This window comes from Labrus bergylta, chromosome 7 (assembly GCF_963930695.1).
Source record: "Labrus bergylta chromosome 7, fLabBer1.1, whole genome shotgun sequence".
NCBI classification, from domain to species: Eukaryota; Metazoa; Chordata; class Actinopteri; order Labriformes; family Labridae; genus Labrus; species Labrus bergylta.
In genome coordinates, this window is record NC_089201.1 from 18,631,228 (window position 1) to 18,649,099 (window position 17,872).

General features: G+C 40.2%; 1 protein-coding gene across 10 annotated transcripts in view; it reads left to right on the forward strand.

Annotated features, from left to right (window-relative positions):
• LOC110004817 (inositol hexakisphosphate and diphosphoinositol-pentakisphosphate kinase 2-like) overlaps window positions 1-15,817 on the forward strand; it is a 56,760-nt gene extending 40,943 nt beyond the window's left edge. For all 10 annotated transcript variants that reach the window (XM_065956949.1, XM_065956950.1, XM_065956954.1 and 7 more), the window contains 3 exons: window positions 7,850-7,987; window positions 8,510-8,623; window positions 12,364-15,817. In XM_065956949.1, the coding sequence (XP_065813021.1) occupies window positions 7,850-7,987; window positions 8,510-8,623; window positions 12,364-12,455 (344 nt within the window). In that variant the 3' untranslated portion in view covers window positions 12,456-15,817. The remainder of the gene's footprint in view (window positions 1-7,849; window positions 7,988-8,509; window positions 8,624-12,363) is intronic.
• The last annotated feature ends 2,055 nt before the right edge of the window (window positions 15,818-17,872 follow it).

Below are 17,872 nucleotides of genomic sequence, written 5' to 3' on the forward strand. Positions count from 1 at the left end.
TGCTTGAGCTGCAATTGCCTTTGGCCTGCATAGTTGTGTTAGCAGGCTAATGCTAGCACACTTTGGTTTACTCATAGCTACATGTTGTACATAAATTGACACAGAATGACCAAGATCTGAAGACACTCACGTGGCATCCAAATAAGCAGTGAGTATGTTATTCTTCTTTTCTCTAGTCCTTGACTAAAACAGCTTTATACACAAGGCCGTCCAGTCCATGTAAACATGATGTACACACAGCTTTGACAACAACACAGCCAGCAGGACTCAGGCTTCTCACTCATTGTCTATGACTCAGAGAGACATTTAAAGAGGAGTTCTTGATTTCTGTTCTATGTGTAAATGTTGCAAGATTGTCAAATTAGTTTATACTTTTTAATACAATGTGTTTAAAACAATACAATCTCCATTATTTTAATGATCGATGGTATCGAAAAAAAAAAACAAAGCTTTAAAAAAGACATTTTGAGTTTTTTTCCCCACAAGTCTCCAAACACTGATCTTAACATTTAATAACAGCCCTGCTATGTGTGATGGGGAGTACACAGCTTTTCTGAATTGTGTTCTTGAAATAATATTGACAAATCTTTGGTCCACGTTGTCTCTGATGTGTTCTCGCTGAATCCTTTTTAACCTGTGCTCATAGATTATTGACTGATATTGACCACTGTGGCCTTCATGTAACCTCTGCTAGTCTGCTTATTTTTTGTTAGAACTTAGTGTGCTTTGAAATGGAAAAAAAAAGAGGGATTGTGGCGATTTGGTTGTTGAGGGTGACTCATACTGATGTGCTAAGGCCAAAAGTTCACAGAGAAAAAGACCTGCATTGATTTAATTAAAGATCGAAACAAATGCACTTTCTATACAGACAACCGGCTCAGTCTCCTGAAGCCACACTGCTCTTTCCGCTTCTGTCACTCCTCGCTCTCCTCCTGCTGCTCCACTGTTTTCCTCCTCTCTCCCTGCTCTGCCTCTCGTCCTTCAGAGCCCTCAGATGAGCTCCGCGTAGTCCAGCTGCCGGGGTGGCTTCTTCCCGCTGAGCCAGCCCTGCCGGGGTTTGTCCCTCTGGCTGTGGACGGGGCCACGGCCCACCACCTACGCCACTGTCCCTACCACCTCCGCCTCCTCAAGACCTGGCTGATGTCTGGTCAGGAGCTGCCAGAATCCCTGCACGGTCAGGCTCTGTAGATCCGACTCAGCTGCTGTTGCTTCCCTCTGGCTCTAGTGTTTGAGCTAGTGGGACCCTGTTACTGCGGGTTGAGCTTTGCTTACTGTGGTCTGGTTTGCTGCCTGTGCTTTCATCCTGTCCTGTATTCTGTCAGTCACATTGCAGGTCTGCTCTGTTTCATGTCCAATGGAAAACTTGGTCCAATTTTTTTCTTAACATTTCTGCTAGAGGGTGCAAACACTGGCTTTGAAAGCAGGAAATGTGCTTTTCTCCTGCAAATTTCAACTCACAGTGAAACTGCAGGTTACCTTCAGCTTCCATCATATGCACATTTACAAGTGGAACTGAATCTGTTTGGAGTTTAAATTCTGAGACAGTTTCGATGAAAGGGTTTGAGGTTCAGTGAAGGAACCATCGCACAACATTGGCGCCGATTAGAGTCGCCACAATACCAGAAATCCAATACAAGTCCTAGTTGCCAAATGTTGTGTAATTCCTTGTTTTTAATCACCAAAAAAATGCAGTTGAACTCCAACACCCTGTCTCTAATGCCGTTCAAAACGTTGCACATGTAGTTGTGAAATTCAGACTCTCTGTCTTTTGCTTGTTGCATCTTTCGGTTACTAATATGACTGAAGAGGCGCCGAATAGGCTAGCAGTTCTGTCTTGCACCCCATGTACAGAGGCTATAGTCCTCATCGCAGCGGCCATGGGTTTGAATCTGACCTGGGCCCTTTGATGCATGTCATCCCCCACTCTCTCATCCCAACATTTCCTGTCTCTCTTCAGCTGTCCTATACAATAAAAGCTAAAATTGCCCAAAAATATAACACTTTTTTTTTTTAAAGCTTCTGTACTTAACGATACTATCAATCATAAAAATAACAACTTTGTATCGTTTAAAACATGTGGTATTGAAAAGTATTGGACATTTAGACAAACTTAGTCCTAACTTTACCCGCCCACCTGTGTTGTTGCTAGGAATAGTAATTACTTTTCTAAGTTTTTTATTGATTCAAATGATTTTTTTCTCTGTTGAAAAACTAAACCTACAAAGGGTTTGAAGATGGAGGAGTTTATCTTGTTGTAGCCTGAGAGCTAGCTGTGGAATTTTCTGTCATCATCTTCACTATCTCAAAGAAACGGATACTTACCTTGAAAGGAGGTTCAGAGGCTTAGGATTCTGCTTCACATGGACTAAATGTACCTACCGGTACATGTTGCATCAGTGTGACGAGAATGATGGAGAAACAGTGAAATCAGAAGTTAATATTCTAGAGGTAATCAGTTTTTGCAAAATATCATCAAAACTCAGGATATACAGCACACTTGGTCTCAATAGTATGTTTAATACAATGGTTTTACTTATTAGTGGATGTATTGTCTGCTATGTTGGTCTGTCTTATAGTTCTGTGTTGGGATATTCTCTTCTGGTTTCAGGGTCCAAGCTTGTCAGTGGTTAACTGCACACCTACTTAAAAAGACGGGTTAGCAAGTCAGCCTACATGTACAAGCATATAAGCTAGTTTTTGATTTCATATGGTCATATATTTACATGAAGAGAGAGGGTGAAGAACAGTAAACAGGTACATGTCGTAAAACTTGAAACTTTATTTCAATGTGTCTTTAAGTCCTGAAGTCTGTTTTGCCTTCAGCCCGTCTTTAGCACGTTTATGAACGTGTGCTGCACTTTATCCGGACATAAAAAAAAGCTACTTTAGAGAGCGAGCTCTAATCACTTTAAAAATACTTATTTTTCTCAATTTCTATTGAAGCATCTCTGCACAAGGAGGACTAATTGCTCTACATGCATGCTGGGTGGAGACTTGACGACCAGCAAAACTAACTCTTCTGTTTAAAGGATTTTTAGCTTGTCTCACTGCATTGTGTACTTACCCCATCCTGAGCAGTGTACAGACAGAATGCCTTAAAACTTGACATTTGTTGTAATGAGGTCTGTAGAAAAGAGTCAGATGTTGATGGCACCAATTTATCCCTCACACCAGGAGGGTCACGACTGGGCACTGCTGTCTCCCTCGAGGCTCCAGAAATATGTTCCCTCACCGAAAGGCAGATACTCGAGCGTCTGCTGAAAGATCTGGGTCATCGTCTCAGTCTTCATTTGAATTGGCTTATTAAGTGGTTTCTTGTTCATAAACTGGTGATTAAGTAAAGCGTTTCATGAGCATGTCTTGGCACAAATGTCACCTTAACCGACCTACGCAATTATCCTTCTGCTTTAAGCAGAAATTAGTGTGTGATAAGATACATAATTTTTTATTTTGCAGCTAGTATCTCAAGATGTTTTTTTTGGCTAGGTCATGTTGACTTTGATGTTTCTTTGTTATTCTCTATTTAAGCATCACTGTCTTCTCTTTGCCATCCTGCTGTCTTTGTGTTCAGATGTGTTGGTGAATGGTTGAGTGAGTGGTGCAGTGAAGCATCAGTGTTTTCAGCTCCTGCTGCATCTGGTGTGTGAGCTGAATTTGATATCCATGTGAAGAGGCTGCAGCAGAGATAGGGGAGGAGAAAGAGGCAATAAATGCCATCTTATGTCATTTTTAAACCACTCTTATACTTTAGAGCGCAGTAACGAAAGAAACAGAGAACAGTTGGAGGTGAGGATTAATGTCAGCTAACAAATGTAAAGCGTGAGATCAAAGTCTGCTGAGCCACCTAAACACTTTATCCTGAGGCTTTGTATTATCAATTTATGCCAAGCAGATATGTTTTTTTTTTTGTCATCAAAGACTTGGAAGGAAGAGCTTTAACATTAACAGCCATCTTATCTTTTCTAATGAATGAAGCTGATTTGGCCAGCATCCAGTTTGCAAAATATCTGATGTTGGATCATAAAATACAGCACCTAACTGCAGCTGTATGTGTTGTTTTTGTGTTGTAATGTGTTCTGTCTTTGCAGTTTTCCATTATGTTCTTGTATATATCATGTAATTGTGTTAATGTACAAGATGAACGAAGAAATGTCCTGCTGATAGTTGTGGATTTAAAACAGAATGACAGAAGGAAAGTCAGCAACCTCAAGTGTTGAAGGAAGAAGCCAATGTGGAATGTTAAAAAACTGCAGTTCCTTGAGTGTCCACTTGAGGCAGGCTCCGAAAACCCAAGAATCCCCATTAGATCCCATTTTAAAATGCTAATTTCTTTAAAGATTTATTTTTGGGCTTTTTGTGCCTTTATTGGAGAGAAAGGACATTGGATAGAGTCAGATATTAGGGACAGAGAGAGTGGGATATTACATAAGGGAAAACCACAGGTCGGACTTTAACCCGGGCCACCGGGAATAAAAGCCTTTGTACATTGGGCGCACACCCTAACAACTCGACCAACAGCACCACTAAAATACAAATTTTGACAGCAGAATCAAACGTGTACAGCCTGTGAAAAAACTGTGTAGCTCATTTTTATTATTTGTAAAAAATGTACTGGGTAAATGTTCTGATACCCCACCGGTTTTGATAATATATTAAGGCTAAGAGTAAGGGGCATGGCTGACTCGAATGATAGGCAGGCACGTTGTAGCTATTTGCCAAGAGGCTAGCCATAGCTTCATCTTAATCCTGTTAATGACCTTAAACTGTCGGCTCCATTTGTGTCGTCTTCATCGTTAGGAATATGCTAGCTAGATTACGAATTAGATTAGCAAGTTTTGCGTTGATATTCATTCAGCCTGATTTAGCTCCGCCTCTTTGCGTTCTTCTTGGTTTACAGGAAATTAGTTGGAGTCATCGATTCCAATTTTGGGACCGGGCTTAATAACGCTTCTTCAGAAATCAATGGGTGACACCACTGAGACTATGTCCGTGTTTAAAACAGTCCATGGATAACCCTCAAACAATCCATAATTTACCTGATGTATACGTGGTTTGAGTATGAGCTGCACATGATTGATCCCATGAGAAGCATTAACACAGAATAACTCTGCTGAAACGTATCTGAGAAAATTATCAGCAGGGGAAATTTAGGCCTTGAGTGGTTTGTGTACAGTAAGTGCTGACTGCAGTTTGTTCTGCTTGTGTCGTTGTGTTGGACATGTTGTTTAAGGGGGTTGGAAAGATGTGAAGTCACAGCACATTAATCATGGAGAAATGCAAGGCTGACCAGCATGCTCTGGGGATATGGATGCACTGGACACTCCATCCATTTTCCTTTTCTTTCTTTTTTTTAATATATGTTGTCGCTCTATTGTGGTCATGGTGTTTTGTGTGTGTGTGTCAGTGTGGCTGCATTGTATGGCACTGGTTTGCATGCCATGGCATTGTTGTGTTTGTGTTTAGAGATTGTGATGGTTTGCACCTACACTTTTCTTTCAGTGATTTTATGACAGGAAACTTTTCAGCTGACCTAGAAACATCAGATAACAGTCTTGAAAGTCTGTAAAGCAAAAATAACTGGTCTCTAAACACACTTTATATGTTGGAAAGAAGTTACTGTAAACCTGAATATAATGAGCATTATGTTTGACTGAATTATTGGACCGCTTGAACGCTTTTCATCACTTTAAGGTTCAGGTTTTTTGGGGGCGGGGCCACATTTGGGGAAGGATAATGCTGCATTCATGTGCTGCTCTGGTGGTCCAAGTTTCCGAGTTGGGGAGTCGGTCTTCCGACTTCAGTGTGTTCACATGATTTCAGTTCGGAAAGACAGAATGTTGTAACAACAGCGAAAAAACAGCGTTGATGCTACGAAAAAGATGAGTGGAATTTAACCGTTACAAGTTATATTTGAGGAAAAAGTTGATGTGCAATACGTGAATTAAATTAAGTACTTTGACATTAACAAAACATATTTTGCCCCCCAAGTGATTAAGATTCTGACGTCAAGTCTGCGTCTAATTCTTTTCCGAGTTGAGCAGGTGTTCATTTGCATTTTACAACTCGGAAACTCGTTTTTTCGATATATATGAAACCACATGAATGCACCACAAGGCATTAGGGTTCCTTAGCGTAATCCCGCCTCCCTAGCGCTGCAACAATATATAAAACCACTGAGCTCTTCAACATCTTCCGTTCTCTCGCTCACTCAAGTTATTAAAAGTTTCCTTAATACAGTCTACAGTGTTTTTAGCTAGTTAGTAGCTTTGCATTCATTCTACAAGTGCATCTTCCTTGGATGCCAGAATTTGAAGAATTTCAGTTTCAGTTGAAAGAGCAGCGATTACTGATACATTTTTTTTTACAATTTTGAAAAAAACAATTTTATCAGTTACATTTGTCCTGGTGGTTAATCACAGCATCTTTTGTTGTATTAAAAACTTAAAATATGTTTTTTTTATTGCTTTACATGGAATTCAAAAATTAAAACAATATATAAAAATTCAAAGGGGAAATAAATATTGATATATGAAGATGCATTTACACAACATGTTACTCTACAATCATACACTGTAAAACACAACACCAGAAGTTATACTAATGGATTCACCTGCAGCGATCCAGTAAAGGTAAAGGGCTGGTACGTTTGACTGAGGGTTGTTCTAATGTAATACATTTGGAATTGAATACTTAAATTGGAATTACAATCATGGTGTTTGTTAGACTAGAATAAACTTTCCTGAATTTAAAAACAATGCTATAAAGAGGATTCTTACAGTGGGTATGTTTCGCTGCATGTTTTGCGCTTGCCTCCAGTTGTCCTTTAAGCTTGAACGTGGAGGGTGAGGGTGCGATCAGGTGGTTGTAGTCTTATTGGAAAACCTCATGACATCATTTACTCTGTTCCTTTAAGGAGTTATTATAAATACGTCGCCCACCTTATCATGAACATCTCTTTTGTCTTGCTCAAGGACTCTTCCTCAGGCAAGGTTATTGTAGCTTGGTGCTTTATTTTACAATCTGTGCTGATGGGATGATGGCGTCGTTGTTTCTTCCAGGGGTGAACTGGAGGCAGAAATCTGTAGGGGTCTGAAAAACTCAGATTTTGGGCTAAGATGTTTTTTTTTTTACATATTGAGCATTTTGAAAAATAAAAATGATGCATATTTTTTCTTTATGGTAAATGATGAAACGACACTTTTGTATTTCTGTATTTTGGCAGCACCATGTTAATAATTTCTTAGATTTTCCATTTGAACTTAATGCATCCCCTTATATACTCCGCTCTCTTTCATAAGGAAATCCACAGTATGATCATCCAGGGAACACATAACAGATCATTAATTATACAAGTCGTGTGCTTCACTTCTAAGTTTAACAATCACCTACAATGAAAGGTCATCTTTTGTTTACATCAGAGTTAATTGATCCAAGTCGTACTGTATACATTTATTAAGCAGAGGAACCAGTTTTTGTCTGTATGGCGTCACTAACACAAGAACATCAACCCCCAGGAGTCATCTTTGATTTTGTTTTTCACATCAAGATTCTGCAGCACTGAAGCCTGACGGTAGGAAAACTGTTCTAGCAGCTGCAGAAGGTCACAAGCCACTCATTTGAGACCCTACAGCCGCCTCAAACGCTACGTAGCTCGTTTATAAATAATAACACGTTTGCCACATTTTTGGTGCCTGATTTTCAGAATGGCTTTGAGAGAATTTGCAAACACGTTGAGAAACATCCAACATGCACAGAGAGGTAGAGTCACTCCTGCTCCGACTGGTTTTCTATGTGATGGAGAAGTGGTACGATGTGCTGTTTTTTTTTGTCTCTCCCGTCTGTGCTGCAGGTTTTGAAGGCTGCTCCATGGTGCCCTCCATCTATCCGCTGGAGACGCTGCACAACTCTCTCTCCCTGAAGCAGGTGGATGAGTTCCTCAGCACAGTGTGTGAGAGCAGCAGCGAGGCCCACGCCAAGACCATGAGAGGTACACCTGCAGTGTCATATTTCTTATAGTATTTTTTTCTTGTTCTTTACAAGGTGTTCACTGCAGACAAAAAAACTTTGTCAGGGGTCTCTCTCTTTCTTTCTCTCTCACTGATGGCGATAATTATACTGCTATAAAAGAAAAATGGTCTGCAGTAATAGATAGAACGGCCCGTATATATTTGAGTCCATGATTGTAAATGATTTGTTCCGAAAAATTAAACATGTTTCTTTTTTAATTGTAATCGCTTAATCTGCAGTCCAAGCTCCTCTCATTCACAACATTAATGGAGCTTTGTTCTTGTCAAGTATTTGCAGGATTGAGTCAGTTATATTGGTCGAGTGTTTGAAGGTCTAACTAGGAGGTGTATCTGTTCAAATGAGGTCTAAAGATTATTGCAGTTTAAATAAAAGTCTCCATTTCCTCTTTGTCCAGTGACATTGATCTGAAGGACATTCAGTGTCTGACATTTCAAAAGGGATCTTAATGTTATTGGTTGTTTTTTTTATGTCTTTGCTCCAGCCCTCTCCAGCCTGTTTGACTCTCAGAGCCAGACGTCTCTGTACAGCCCTCAGCAGCCCCTGTCCTCGTCTGGATCTGAAACATCTCTCCGGCCACCCAGCCAGCCTCTGTGGCGTGAGTGCTGCTTTGATTTTAATTGATTTATGCAATATTTAGTCTTACTCTAATCTCATCTGGTAGAGGTCTTTTGGGGCTGGAGATTTAGATATCCAAATCTGTCAACAATAAAAGGATAGTGTATCAGCCTGTTACAGAGTCGTTGATCTAATGCACACAGTGGAGGCGTTTTAGGAATCAATTTAGATCCCTTTATTGTCAATAAAAATTATGAGTAACACTGGCTCTAAAGCCACGTTATGGACGATCAATTCTAAATGTGCAATCACTCTGAGTGGTCAAAACACTTAATGTGTCTTACATATGCTGCAGTCACTGCTTGGCTGTGGATCAGTTTCTAAATCTGCTCTGAACAAGGCTTTTTAATCCTCAGACTTCCTGTAGAGCTACTTTGCAGATGGACTGTCACTGCACTGAACAGCTCCCATGTGTAAAAAAGAGTAACTGTGTGAATGAGAAGCAGAAGGCTGTGCACGCTCAGCAAAACTAGGACAAAAAAAGCACACCGTCTACACCTTCAGCCGACCTTCATGTAACTGATAGTATCTGCTAGCGTCGGGTCACTGCAGACGAATGACAGTCTATCAGGCCACATCTGCTGAGTGTTTCATAACACACAGGTCACACTTTGAGTCTTAGATAGCTGAGAGGTTTGTGTCCTTGAACCAAGCTCAGAATTATTATTTATTATTTATTATTTATTTTTCTATTAAAAAAAAACCAGGACAAAAAAGAAAGCTTAGATTCTGCGCTGTAATGAGGTTTGCAAATGCTGGATGAAGTAGGGTGGGTGAGGTTATGAATATCAAATGTGGACCATAAAAATATGATCAACCTTTTGATTAGCACTTCAACAGGCAAATAGCTACAACATGCCTGCCTGTCATTCGAGTCAGCCATGCCCCTTACTCTTAGCCTTAACAAGGGGGAAAGGCTTTAGTTTAGCATTGATTTGTGGTAGCACTCTTTTTGTTGCCGTTTTTTGGAGTGTTTAACATTTTTTCAAGAAGTAAGTAAAATATATAAGATATCAGTGTGCTTGTTTTGTAAGCTGAACAGTCAAAATGCTTAATTTGTTCCTTTGTTAATATTGGTAAATAAGAAGAAACAGTCAAGTTTATCATTGAAAAGCGTGAAGGCAGTATCTCAGTCTTTAGGGGCTTGGGTTGGTAACCAGAGGGTCGCCGGTTCAAGTCAAAATTTGGAAAATCGGTCTGATAGCTGGAGAGGGGCCAGTTCACTTCCTGACCACAGCTGAGGTGCCCTTGAGCGAGGCACCCACACCCTACCCCCACCCCAACTGCTCAGGAGCGCTCGCTGTGTGCAGCCCCCTCACTCTGACATCTCTCCATTAGTGCATGTCAGTAGGATCCTGTTTGTGCATGTGTGTGTATTTCAGCCTTTGTGAGTGTAGCATGTCTCAATAACAGAGTGGAAAATGTAATTTCCCGTCGCGTCATAAATAAAGTACATCATCTTCTTCTTAGAACCAGCAAAACAAAAGTAATTCCTATTTTTAAACAATGAACGGGTTAATTAAGTTTGGATTGAGTATAAACGGTTTGGAGCGTCACCTGAATGATCAAATGTTTAAAAATGATAAAAACCTAATATTCTTCAAGTGAAACTAATCAGTGATCAATGAACAGTTTCAGTAGTGCTCTGTTTACCTCCCACACAAAGGGTCATTTTAAGATTCTGGGGTAAGAGCATTATGTAAAATGTGAATATTTATCAGTCTGCTTTCTTATAAAATAGTCTTAACACATTTAAACGGTCCTGAAAATGTCAGACAAGCTTCATAACAGCAGAATGAGAATGTCAGCCGTCCTGTGGGATCAGATTTAAAACTTGAGATCAAGTTTCAATGCTCTTCTTCTTCTTTCTGTTTGTCGTAATCCCCTCAAGGAGGTGAGGTGTTTCATTTATCTTCTTCGCACTGTTGATGATCGATGAAGCGTCCAGCTCTCTGTCTTTTGTATCCTCCACTTTCATTTCTACTTTATTTACATTGTTAGCGCTAGGTGTTGCTTTTCCTCGTCCTTTATTTTTCCTGTGACTTACTCTTTTCCTCTCTCCTGTCAGTACCTGCTCCGGATCTGGTTTCCTGTAACAGCCAATAACTCATTTAGCTTTGTTTATCAGGCAGCGTACTCTCCATTAGTAGCTGGATGAATATGACAATTGTTCTGCTGATGGCGTGACACTCTTTGTTCTCCTATTGGCTGTAGTTACAGGACAGCTGGGCTATGTAACTCAATTTAAACCACAATGAGACAGTTGTAGGATCTCTAGTGGAAAAACGAACGTAATATCTTCCCTCTAATCGGCATAAAATTATTGTATTGTGTTTATTTTAAGTTTCATGTTTTCTCTGGTTGAAACCTCAGGAGAAGCTTTGAATGATCTACAACCTAAAGACCTCCTTATTTATCTCACACCGGTGTTTTTCAGGTACTGTTTCTTTAAGGCCCCGCTCCCTATTTTAATTGGCCACCCACCAGAACCCTTGTGCCCTGTGCCCAGGTCATATTGTGATCTCAAAAAATCTCCATGGTAGAAAAAAAAACCTTGGCCTGGTTGTTAAAAGTAATCCAACAGAATTAAAGCTATCGGATAGAATTACTCGGTTTTAGGCACCCCCACATGTCCGTTATGCTTTTGAGAGAGGTTTACAGACCAGATCTGGCTAAAATAAACACAGACTGCAACAGACTATAAAGACTGCAGAAAAAATCATTGGTGTCGACCTGCCCCCCATCCAGGAGTTATACCGGTCCCGGGCCAGGGAACGGGCAGGTAGTATCACTGCAGACTCCTCACACCCTGGACACAAACTTTTCATTATACGCACACTTATTTATGTAAGTGGGGGGGGGGGGGGGGACTTTGGACTGCAGTACCCATTTTAAACGCTAGGTGTCAGAGTAACATATTGCTCCTTTTAAAAGTCTGTACCTAGATCAGTGTAATCCTATTCAGTTTTCTTAAAACCAATGGGATAAAAGTGAGCTGGATTAAGTGATTTTTGTTGGAAAAAAAGTGGATTAATTAATCTGTATTCTTTTTGTCCGGATTAAAGCTTTTCTAATCACCAGGTCCTGGTGTTTAGAGCCGCTTTTAGCTGCTGATTTCAAACTTTATCCATGTTTAGTATACTTTTTTTTCAGCATTGTAACGCAGTATGTAGTATGTCTGAAAACATGGAACAGCATAAAGCCTCCTCTTTCATTCGTCCAGAAATATTAATACGTCTATGGATGAATGAATTGTGAGACTCTCTTCAAATGTTCTGTACGTGGTCTTAACCTTGGGTTATTGTAAAAACACTCTGACGTACATGCAACTTGATTTATGAACCCCCCCCCCCCCCCCCCCCCCAAAAAAAAAGAAAAAAAGAAGAGTTTTGTGAAGTTCTCCATGGCAACAGAAGAAGAAGCAGTGAGAGGATGACGCTTTTTATGTACCAGATCACCCCAAGCCTTTTCCTCTTTTCACTCTATGTCCCTCCTGATGACGCACTCACAGTAACAAATACTAATAACACATACAGGGAGTGCTGCAGGAGTCCAGTGATTAATGCTTTAATTAGGCAATAGCAGAGTTTTGGAATGTGTTTCTATTATATCATTTATCCTTTTTGCATGTTCAGGTTGAGACTCGAACGGTATGTATAATATCTGTTTGTGAAGTTTAGAGTCAATGAATTGTCTGTTTTTTTTATTTTTTATTTAAAGATGGTAGCATCCCCTCCAGTGCCGTCTCCAGTGCCGGCCCCTCCTCTCCGATCACAGAGAGCTCCGGCCTCAACTTCAGCTTCAGTGAGTAGACAGTCAGTCTGAAAAAAACAGAGACTTCTGGGTATACAAGGGCTTCTTCTGAAGACGTTGGTATGTCTGTCTCTCCCTGCTTTGATTCATGTTTTCCTCCTGCTCACATTCACACACTTAAAAAAAAAAAAAAAAAAAAAAAAAAAAAGCACTGGTGAGGAGATTCTGATTCAGGAGGGAGAGGCCGTGCTGCCTCAGATGTTATGAAACACTCAAACTATAATATAACCACTCAAACTGTGCATGGACTGTGCAAGGAGCACAGCAGCTACAACTCCACAAATCTGATCAACAAGAAAACAAGTGAAGAGGAAAACGCTTTGGACCCTTTGACAGCGTAACGCTCTCTACCCTCCTCTTCACTGTGACCACATGTTCATGATCCAGCCGGTGCGGAGCCACAGTGTGTTAAGCCAACATTCACACCAGTTGTGCCTCTAGTTTAATGCAGATGCTGCCTACGCTCATACAACATCAGTGCCTGCTGTTTTTCTTTTCTTTTCTGTTTCAGCCCAAATGCTGTTTCACAAAATATGTCACGCACCAGCTGCCTAAATCCTGATCTCAGACATGTTCCACTGTAATATATCAGACTGTGAGTGAGTCAAAGTGTCAGCACTCATTGATTTGCATTTGTTTTTCTTCCCCTTTGCTCCACTGTGAAAAAAAGTAGCTTTTTTTTAAATTCAAGTTAAATTGAATGACCACCTTCTCTCTCATGTTTGGTTATTTTTATGTTTCAGTGTCTTGTTGCTGAAAGTTAAAGCTTCAATGTAGAGTTTGACATTTTTCACCAGGAGTTAAGATGACCTGCTGCATATGAAACCACAGCCAGAAGCCTGTTAGCTTAGCACAAGGACTCTAAAACGGGGAAAGACAGCTAGCCTGGTTGTGTTCATTGACAGGGAAGTCGTACTTTAAAAGAACACAATCTAATTTAGTTTGTTTTATTTGTTAAAGAAAAAAAAAGTACAATCTTTTTTGGCAGAATCTTTATTATCACTTTGAAAAGAACAAATCCTGCGCACTGTGCAAAAACAGAAGTAAAAAATGTTTTTTTTCTGAAAGGGGTGTAATGCTTCATAATGGGGCTTGAGAGTTGTTGGCAGATTGTCGTTGGACAACAAAGACAGGTACCTTCTTCTGTATTGGTCTTGTACGTGCTAAGCTAAGCTAACAAGCTTCTGGGTATTGCTTCATATAAACAGAAAGTTGTATCAATCATCTCCACTAACTCTTGGTTAAAAAGCAAACAACTATATTCCTTTGAGATGATGTACTCACAACTAAATTCTGTACGTCTGTTTTTAGAAAAATGCTTGAAAAAGTTGAATATGAAAAATGTTAAGAACAGAGCCTTTTGTTTTCAATTTTATTTTGGGTCTTTTTTATGCCTTTACTTAGAGACAGGACAGAGAACAGAGTCAGGAATTGGGGAAGAGAGGGAAAGTGGGGAATGACATGCGGTGAAGGAGCCACACAGGTCGGATTCAAACCTGGAGAACCACAGCCTCTGTACATGGGGCACGCGTACTAACCACTAGGCAACCAGGGCCTGGAACAGATCCTTTTTTAACTTAACTCTAACTTATAACCAAAAAGCAGCGGCCGTACATTGGACATTGACAACATAGTTATGGCACCTTTAGCGTTACAGAGATTACAGTCGGATATGATTTTTAAAGAGACCTCACGTCGGTGTCGTCTGACTGCAAGATGTTAAAAATCGTATTCACTGAATGTTTAGTTTACGTCATTAAACCAAAGTAACAAGACGTTATTTGGGGTTGTTTTTGAAACATGTGTAACGTTAGTCGGCTTTATCAAAGTGTATTAGTCTGTTTGACGAGGGTCTGCTGTTAAATAGAAACAACTATCTGTGAATGTGCCTTCAAACGACTTCAAAGAGTATTTCAGACACAGAGTGTCCTGCTGTATTTTTATGACTTTTTTTGATTAGTGGGCGGGGTTTAAAAATCAGACAGGAGTTCAAGTGTACAGGTTATAGTTTTATGTTAGAATAAAAGGGAGGAACCACTTTGTTTTAGTAAATGTTATGAATGTACTTTAACCCTTTGATGACTGCCTGACGAGTTTCTCTCTGTTGAGACTGTTTAGTGTCGGCTCTTACGCCAAATAACATGAACTGTGATGTTAAAGCTGTCTAACTTTGATGTTAAAGCTGTCTAACTTTGATGTTAAAGCTGTCTAACTTTGATGTTAAAGCTGTTTAACTTTGATGTTACAGCGATCTAACTTTGATGTTAAATGCAGGGTTGGTAATTTTTGAAAAACTAGCATGATTTTGAAAGTAACATTCCCTCAGTGCTCCGTCTGCACCCACCCCCTCGCCTCTGTCCTCCCTCAAAAGTCACGCCCCTCACTCAGATGCACAAGCGCCATTGGTCCAGAAGTAGACCTCAGCTCATGCTTTGAGTGTGGGCTTGTGAATGCATGGGGTAGGGAGGCGTCTGATTGGTTCATTAGATTGGTACCTCGTGGCAGACATTGGTCAAAGTTTATACAGACTTATAACTGCTACAGATGACTGATTTTCTTTGTTCTTTTTTTCAGAGCACATTATTAATTTCTGTCAGGACCTAAAGACAATTTAAACCAAAATCTTAAAAGTGTATTTGGAGAGAATGACCAACCCTGCCTTTAAGCAGTCTAACAGTTGTTGTAAAAGATATATTTTCTCAGGTGACTTCATCATAAATCTATGGATGGAAAAAGATGATATGAACATGTGATTGAGCTGGGGGTCGATTCACTTTCAATAAAAAAAAGAAAGGAAAAAAAAGGATATTGAGTTGTACGGTAATACATATGACTCATCCTCCAATAAAATACTTTTTATTACTTTAAATGAAAAGTTGCAGATGTAAAGGTGTACCATGGAGAAAGTTTTATTTTAGTATAGCTCTGGGATCACTCTGTTCAGGCTGTTTTTTATCTGCAACACCAGAGAATAAATTGGAGAAATAAATCTGCTCCCGCCTCCTTTTAAGCTGTTTGAATTGAAAATGAAGTGAACCCCCCAGAAAACCTGCAAACACCTGCTGTAGAACAAAGTTGTACAAAATATCTTCCAGTGCAGTTATCATGAAGAGTTTTAGATTTAGATAGAATAAGAATAATGTTTTCTACCTAAAGGAGTGTGGATGTAGTTAATTTTAGTCGTGTATTTATGTGATTATTTAATGTGATATTTAATGTCAGCCAAAGAGGACGAGGAGGAGAGTGTGTGTGATGACGAGTTTGGCTGCTGGAGAACAAAGTGGACGTTTCAACGCTGTAAAAAATGTTTGTGATGATGTAGAGAGGAGGAGGGCGGGCAATAAAAATGATATTAATTTTACTCTGACAAGTGTTGTTCAATATGTTATCAGTTAAGAAAAAAGAAAAGGAAAATCTGCCTTATGCCACAGGTCCGTGTGCGTGCGCGTGTTTGTGTGTGTGTGCACGCCTGTTATTGCTCCATAAACAAAGCTCCATGTCACCGCTCTGCCAACACACTCCCAGCCTCACTGTCTCGTTTCTCTTCTCTTGGTCGGTTTTTCGTTCCTTCCTGTTTTTTTTTTTTTTCAGTCTCCTTGTTTCCTTCCCTCCTTTCATGTCTCACATCTTACCTCACCCCTTTTTCCCCTCTTACCCTCTTCTCTTCCCTTCTCCACTCTTTGAGCTTCCCTCTCTACTCGTCACTTTTTACCTCGTCCTATCCTCTCTTTTCCTTGTGTCCTTTACTTCTCTCCTTGTTTCATTCCATCCTCTCCTCTGTTTCCTCTAACTTCCTAATCTCCTTTCCTATCTTCTCCTCGTTTCCTCACCTTGATACCTCCCCTCTCCTTATCTTATTTGCCATATTGTGTCCTTTCCTTTCCTGTCCTTATCTCTTATTCTTTTTATAGTTTACTCTCTTTTTGTCCTTTCCTTGTTACCTCTCCTTATCTCTATTCCTCTCCTTGTTTCCTTTTCCTGACCCCTTTTATCTTTCCTTTATATCTCCTATGCTAAAATCCCCTCTCCTCGTTGTTTCCCCTCCTCTTCCTGTCTCCTCTCCTTTTCAATCCCACCCGTTCCTTGTCTTCTCTCCTAATCTACTTTCCTATATTTTCTAGTTTCCTTTCCTCATCTTCTTTTCTCTTTGTATTCACTTGTTTCTCTCCTCTTTTCTCCCCTAGTCCCTTATCTCCTTTCCTATCTTCTCCTCGTTTCCTCACCCTGAAATCTCCCTTTTCCCTTTTATCTTCATTCCTGTCTTGTCCTTATGTTATTTTTTTCGTCCCTCTTCTTATGTAATTTCATACATTCACTTTATTTCCTCTTCTCTCCTTTGTACGTCTCCTTTACCTAACTTCTTTCCGATCACCCTCTTGTTTCCTCTTATATTTTATTCCTCCTGTTGCTTACTTCCCTCTGATTTCCTTTCCTCTTCTTTCGACTTTTCCTTTCCTTTTCATCCTTTATTTCCATTTCCTTGTTTCCTCTCCTAGTTTCTCCTCCTCTCCTCCCTTTCTTTCCTTTTTTTTTTACTTCACTCCATCTTCTGCTCTCCACCTTTTCCTCTCCTCTTGTCTGCCCTCCTCGTCGTCGTCCTCCTCCTCTTCTCCACACTGCTTTTTGAGAATAGTGATGACTCATGTCTCCCTCCTATTGCTGCCATGCGTTGCTATGGTGACGCCCCCAGATGTATTTGACTCCCCCTAAGAGACGCCGAATGAATGGAGAGGAGGGGGGACTCAGACAGACATTGCCGACTCACCGGAAGCCAAAAGCTGATGTCATCCCCTCTCTCTGCATGACAAGTCTTCTCAGGCTTTATTTCCTACACACACACACACACACACACACACACACACACACACACACACACACACACACACACACACACACACACACATATTCTCCTTTCATTCACAGCAACAAAAGATAGTCACCGATTGGCTGCTGGTTAGTTTTATCCCCTTTTGTGAAGTTGTTCTCATGACAGCAGCAGAAGTTTTTTATATTATGTCCTTGGTTTAAAAAAAAAGTTACATCTAGTTTCTGGAGATTAATTAAGTTGGGTAAGAAATGTCAGCCTAGTGAGGGAGTTTAGAGTGATGATGGCTTGGGGGGAATAACAGCCAAAATATATTTGACAAAATATTTATATTGTCACATCTTTTTTTTTTTCTTGTATTTTTTTATGTAGCTGTTCGAGGTCACTGTGTCCCAAACCCCCACCCTCCTCCAGACTGTTCAGTGTCCCGGCTTTCAGTCAGCAAATTGTTTAAAATGCAAACGTTGAAAAATGATGTGGGAGGGAAAAACAAAAGAAGTGAGTAACTATTGGCCGTGCTGAGGAGAGAATTAGCCTCATCCTCTTCATCAAAAGACTGTAAGGAAGGCAGGAAGGTGTCCAGTATTAAAG